The sequence below is a fragment of the Rhamphochromis sp. 'chilingali' genome (assembly GCF_963969265.1).
Source record: "Rhamphochromis sp. 'chilingali' genome assembly, chromosome: 10".
Classification (NCBI taxonomy): Eukaryota; Metazoa; Chordata; class Actinopteri; order Cichliformes; family Cichlidae; genus Rhamphochromis; species Rhamphochromis sp. 'chilingali'.
Window position 1 is genome coordinate 12,826,691 of NC_137937.1, and position 5,922 is coordinate 12,832,612.

The following is a 5,922-nucleotide window of genomic DNA, read 5'->3' on the forward strand; positions in this document are numbered from 1 at the left end:
AAGAACAGTACGAGGGATTTAGATGACAGTCCACCTACTCAGCGCGCTTCAAAAAATGGTCATTAAGCAAACAAAGGTGCAGATTTTGACACACAAACGTATGGCATAAATCACTCGCGAGTGTTGGAACTGAAAACCACGGGGAGTTTAAACACAGCTCATGTCAAACTACTACTGTGATTTTCTTTTCCTTTCTCCTTCCATGAAGGGAAACCACGGAAACCACCCAAGCCACGCCAAATTGGATTTGAGAGAAGAGGGGGGGGGTGATGGCTCTTTTTATCAGTGTCCTCTGTTGTAAAATTCAAGCGACTTTGTGCACCACAGCAAGAGCGATGCACAGATAGCCTTGATGAAGAATAAATACAAAAAATTAGAAATTAAAAAAGCCACTACTGTTCCTTTCATTTCTTTCTGATCTCTAAATCAACACCACAACTGATGAATGGCAGCAAAAAAAGAAAAAGAAATGACATTAGGGGGTTTATCCAGCGCATGGCCACTTAAGACATACTCATTTACTTCAATATGCTTTGGTTACAAATATAATTAAAAAGCTGTCAAAGATCTAAAACAAAAATCTTTTCAGTGCAGTGGAATCGAAGCTGACATGAAAATATCCACCCGACTGTTGATGAAATCAATCCTTTTGCTTGAGTGGACAATGTGTTCAATTCCACGTCAAAACTCCAGCTGAATTTCAATCAGACAGTGTTGAGCCTAACGAAATGAGACACAGACACATGAAAGGATCCAGACAAACACATGCCACTCACAATTTAGCAGCACAGCTTAAAGACAAACATAATCAGTCCATCAATCAAGCCGCGAATGCTAAAAATTGTTCTCCATAAAGACTGTATTTCACCTCTCTGGCTCATTTTTTTTTTTCTTGACCGAGGACATGAATTGCAGGGTTTACAGGACTGCCAGGGGCAAAAGAAGTAGAGCTGGATGTGTGCCACAGCACTGGGGCGAGGAACCACAGCAGTGGATGTTTCTGAAGACAATCACAGATAAAACCTCTCCACTGAGAGAGGGTTTAAGAATCTCGGCTGGGTAAGTAAATGTTCTGAAATAAAATTTCTACAGAACGACTTCAATCGTCTTGATGGAGATGCCGAGGCATGAGGACAGACACATGGCAGCAACAAGAGACAGCATGGGCTGTGTGCTTAGTGCTTAAAGATGTAGACCAAAGGCTATCCTTGCTTGATCTCCTTTGGATCTTGTTAAGCTCAAGGATAAAACTAAAGGAGGGAAGATTGAAAATTCTTCTCAGGAATCCCACTGAGGTGTCCCACTGGAACGCACCTGGTGGCTTCAATTAAAGGACGGGACACTTGTTTTGTATGTTTTTTATTAACAAAACATACAAAAAATGTTAAGTCTCCATCCTTTTATCATAATAACATTTTATTCTGCAGATTTGCTTTGAATATTCTAGGGCCAGGAAACTCAACACCCTGATATAATTTGCAGTTGTTGAAACAAAGGGTTTTTATCACAGTCACACTAGAACACCAGGTTTCCATCCCTAATCGTGGCTTATTATGCTGCGCAGACATTTTTCTAGCACGGATCTGATCCTCTCATTTCCTGGAGTGTGTTATCAATTTTCATCACTATTCACAGTAAGAAGCTGTGTCCTGCAGGTTTATGACACACAATCCTCAATTAGGATCACACTGTGTAAGGCCTTAGCACATGGCAAATATTATTACAGTATACTTCAAGCCAGTGAGCCAGCACTGGAAAGAGAGGTGCTGTTACATAAGAATAATCCTCATGAGCTCCAAGATGTATCACCGAGGCGCACATGCACAATGGACCTCTAAGATGCAATTTTGGAAAGATTGTTTCTGGAAACTATGACCTTTAATTCTGCAGGAAACCAGCGCAAGTGTTTCTTAGACCATAACAGATACACTGCCGGCTGCAGATTCTATGTAATTACAATAAGATTGTGATTCTAGGTCAGTGAACAAGGATTGCATATTCATTCACTGAAAAATGTGTTGTTGTTTCTTTCATTTGCACAAGAAAAAAGGGAGGAAAAAAAGTTTTGCTTTTAATTAAAGACATGCCGTGAAAAACTCTTCTTTTGGGTATGCTGGAAAGCTGCTAGAGCCAGGCATCATCTGGAGAAAAAGTCCCATTGGAGGACCGGTTAAAATTTCCAGATTGCATTTTAGTTTAAACCCTTTTCCCACAAGACAGAAGGGATTCATTAGCCAGACCACCAGCTGCCTTCAGATCTATATATCCTGGCCACCAGGCAGTCAAAAAGGATGTTGCTGTTCTCCTCCCAGTGGCACTAATTGACTGATGCAATGTGGAAAATGACATTTAAATCATCTTTTTCTCCCCCCACCAAGAATCCATATAAAACGCAGAAATTCCTACTAAAAACATATTAAGTGACACCTCAAAGAGATTGGGACTGATGTTGTGAAGCTATATGAAGAGCTCTCATCAATGCAACTCTCCTAAGTTTTCCCATGAAATAAATATGGGCTTGGAGATGAATTTTATGTAATAACTTAAGTCAAGAGTCGATACAACCCCAGTGCTTCTGTTGCACAAGATAATCCTTGTCATGTTGAAATATTGATGAGATAAGTGTTATTTAAAGCCAGAGCTGCTCTGGGTTCATCGTACAGGTGCAGAGCCACTGCAGCGAGGTCTTCGGAATCCATAATATATGACTGAACACATCTGAACTGAATTCTTGTTGGGGAATGTAAGCGTACACGCAGATGAGACAAGCAGGATGTTCGCTACCCTGCATCACCGTGTATCTCACGCGGTCCCCTGTGTGACAAAAATCACGCTACTTGGCTCCAGTTCGTATTAAACTTACTTGAAATCTTTGTTTAACAAAAGCCTGGCTCCTCAGTCGGCACAGTGGGCGTAAAGACACATAGGCTAAAAGGTTTAAAATGCTTACCTCCCAAAAGTAACACCACCGACTGAAGCGCAAGGATGTGCAACATGTTTCTCTGAGCCGTTAAAAAACACGAATTCCCCCAAAAATTAGTGCGCAAGCCGATGTGTGTTAGTTCAAAGAAGAGCATCCTACGTGCAGTGTGGTTTCTAAAAATGAAGAATGAAAACACGTCTTTTCATGCTGCAATCGTTAGTTTCCAAACGCTGAACAATCATAGTTCGAGTGAGCAGTTTTGAAAGTCTGATCTACTTGTTTTTGTCAGGAAAATTCAAGAACTGAAGAGAAAGAACTTCAGCTTTGCTTCGGTCTCTCCAGCATTTTTCTTTTTAGAAGAGATAACGCTTAGATTACTGGCGAAAGACCAGTTATGACACATTTTCACAACGATTTTGTGTTTGTTTTATAGCGGGGTTTTTTTTATCCCAAGAAGCGCAGAAATCCCCTGTCCTCAGACGGTCAGTTTTTCCAGCTCCCTTCTTTCTGCATCACCGGGCTCCTGAAGCTGGCTGTAGTGCGTAAAGTCCGATACTTTCCGTCCATCCTCGTGTTAAGGCGAATTATCTAAAAGTAGAAAAGTTCAAGTCCCGGCATAGATCAGCGTACATCCACACCCAGACAGCTTTTCGTGAAGTCCTGAGCCAGAGGAGAGCGCGCAAGAGGTCCGTATTCAGCGTTCAGCTTCCACTTCTAATGACACTTTGGCACCAGGTGATTCATATATTCAGCGAAAGTCCGGATTCAAGTCATCGTTCTTCTATGTTTATGCAGACAGACTGCAGTTTGTGGAGCTTACGCATTGTCACCCCGTCCAATGCGCGTCGAGGGGACCAGAAGGAAAGACATAACAGACACAGAGCGGGGGCGTTTGGCGCTCCAGGAACATCATATCATTGATGCCGGGAGTAAACATATTTTAATTCATCACTTTTGACCAGCTGAGTTTGCATTAAAGCATCTTCCTAAAACAACAACACCGAAAAAAACTAATATGTTCACCCTGTCAGTTTTAAATCAAAATCAGACAGTTGCACGTGTGTTAAATAACCAACACGTCTGGTGACGTCGCTGCCCTTTGCGTGCAAAAACAATGATTTTAAAAGTTGTCATCGGACATTTCGAATTTATTGGATGATTGCGCCACTTCTCAGGCACCAGCGACCCTGTGCGGCACGAAGAGTGAACTGAAAAACTTGCGCCGCTCGTGTTTGATAACGCAAACCTTTAACGCTTCGGGTAATTAATATTAAAATACAATTACGAAAAAAAGAAATGACAGTGGGTATAGAAAAGTAAAAAGCACCAGTCTGATGACATCATTCGCGGTATGGTGTCTGCATCCTGAGAGAGATGCACTCAATCACCGCAGTAGGCTCAGATATGGCTGCAGTGCTCACCGAGTTTCTCGCTCCTTTGTTGTATTTTCACACAATTTCCAGTGAGCCATCTCCATTCATTTATTCATTCAATTTTCCATACTTATTCCCATTCAGGGCCACGAGGAACATATATTCAGCTCCACCACAAATGGCCCTTTTCTGCAGAGCCATCTAATATAATAAAGATTAGAAATTTATATATATATATATATATATATATATATATATATATATATATATATATATATATATATATATATATATATATATATATATTTCCCTGCAAGCAGTCCAGCAAACAAGCATGTGTTGACATATCAGTTCCAATGCAATTTGACTTAGCAGTATACAGTGCTGGTGTTATTTGACATTGCTTTTGTTCCACTTCCATTGATGGGAACATAATTGCGGCTGCCAGTGAATTCATTATAATTGCAACCCAGAAAATGAACTAAAATATGGATTATTACTGTAATCTGGTAATTGATTAAACCATGAACCCCACAGCAGTTTTTTCCCCTCCCTCTCTAAGCAGATTAGACGGTGTTGTGAAGGAAAGATAAAGAAAAATCCATGAAGACTAAATAGAGATGTATGAGATGACTCACCAACAGTGCAGTCATTCGTTTCCACAAGATGCATTTCATCACTGTCCCTGCCTGTAAGTGCTGTGATCGCTGTAAAGTAATACCTATATCACTGATTTTCATTTTGAGTGTGGGAAAAGTGTAGTTGTGGCATTTTTTTAAGAAACAAAGAGAAGCAACACTTATTATTCAGTCAACTCTAACATTACTCGGGTGCAGTTTATTTTAAAGTTTATGACATTGTATCTCAGCTCCACTTATTTCAGGTTAACTACTAAGTTGAGGTCTACAGTGCAAGGTCTAAATGCACAAGAAGTCATTCTCAAAGAAAACTACAATACTTTCATTCACACACAGCATATAGCTATTGTAGTCCTGGTTATTCTGGTTTGGTGCTGTGAGTGTTCTGTGCAGGTACCAGAGAGTTTGAAACATCTTTCAGCACTAAATCATTGTTAAAGCTTTTGTGTTAAGTCGCCCGTTCTGGTTCACTTCAAATTCCATTTTTGCTTATGGAACTGAGACTTTACTTCCTTCTTAATGCATGCAATTTGATGCTGGAAAAAAATTCACTCTGGTACAGCTGCAAAAAGCATTAGAGGTACAGGGAACAAAAGTGTTGATGTAGAACAGTCACTTCCCTAGCTGTAGCTGTAATGGTGGGCTGGAAAAGCACTCACACAAATGCTGGTAGCTGTCCAAAAGTAACCCCCTTCTAGGACCTGACACTCACTTAAATCCCTTGAAGACCACGATATACTGAGGTCTGTTCGACGGCTGGAAATCACAGGGTGCACCAGACAGACCCCGAGTGGCTTCGGTTACATCGTATATAGCTGTGCAAGTCATTAAATAAGCAGAGCCCCTGTCGGTTCTGCACATGGTAAGTCCATTTCCTGAGCTAAAATGACCAAAACATTGACTGCTGTGAAAGCTCACATACTATCCATCTCTTTCCAAAGGTCGATAAGGCACATTTGATTTGGAAAACCGGAGTTTTCAAAAGAGG

General features: G+C 40.8%; 1 protein-coding gene across 1 annotated transcript in view; it reads right to left on the bottom strand.

The window, feature by feature from the left end:
* LOC308403983 (transmembrane protein 132C) overlaps positions 1-4,021 on the bottom strand; it is a 172,188-nt gene extending 168,167 nt beyond the window's left edge. The window contains exon 1 of the mRNA XM_080893796.1: positions 2,951-4,021. Coding sequence (XP_080749922.1) covers positions 2,951-3,077 — 127 coding nt within the window. The 5' untranslated portion in view covers positions 3,078-4,021. The remainder of the gene's footprint in view (positions 1-2,950) is intronic.
* Between the last annotated feature and the right edge of the window lie 1,901 nt (positions 4,022-5,922).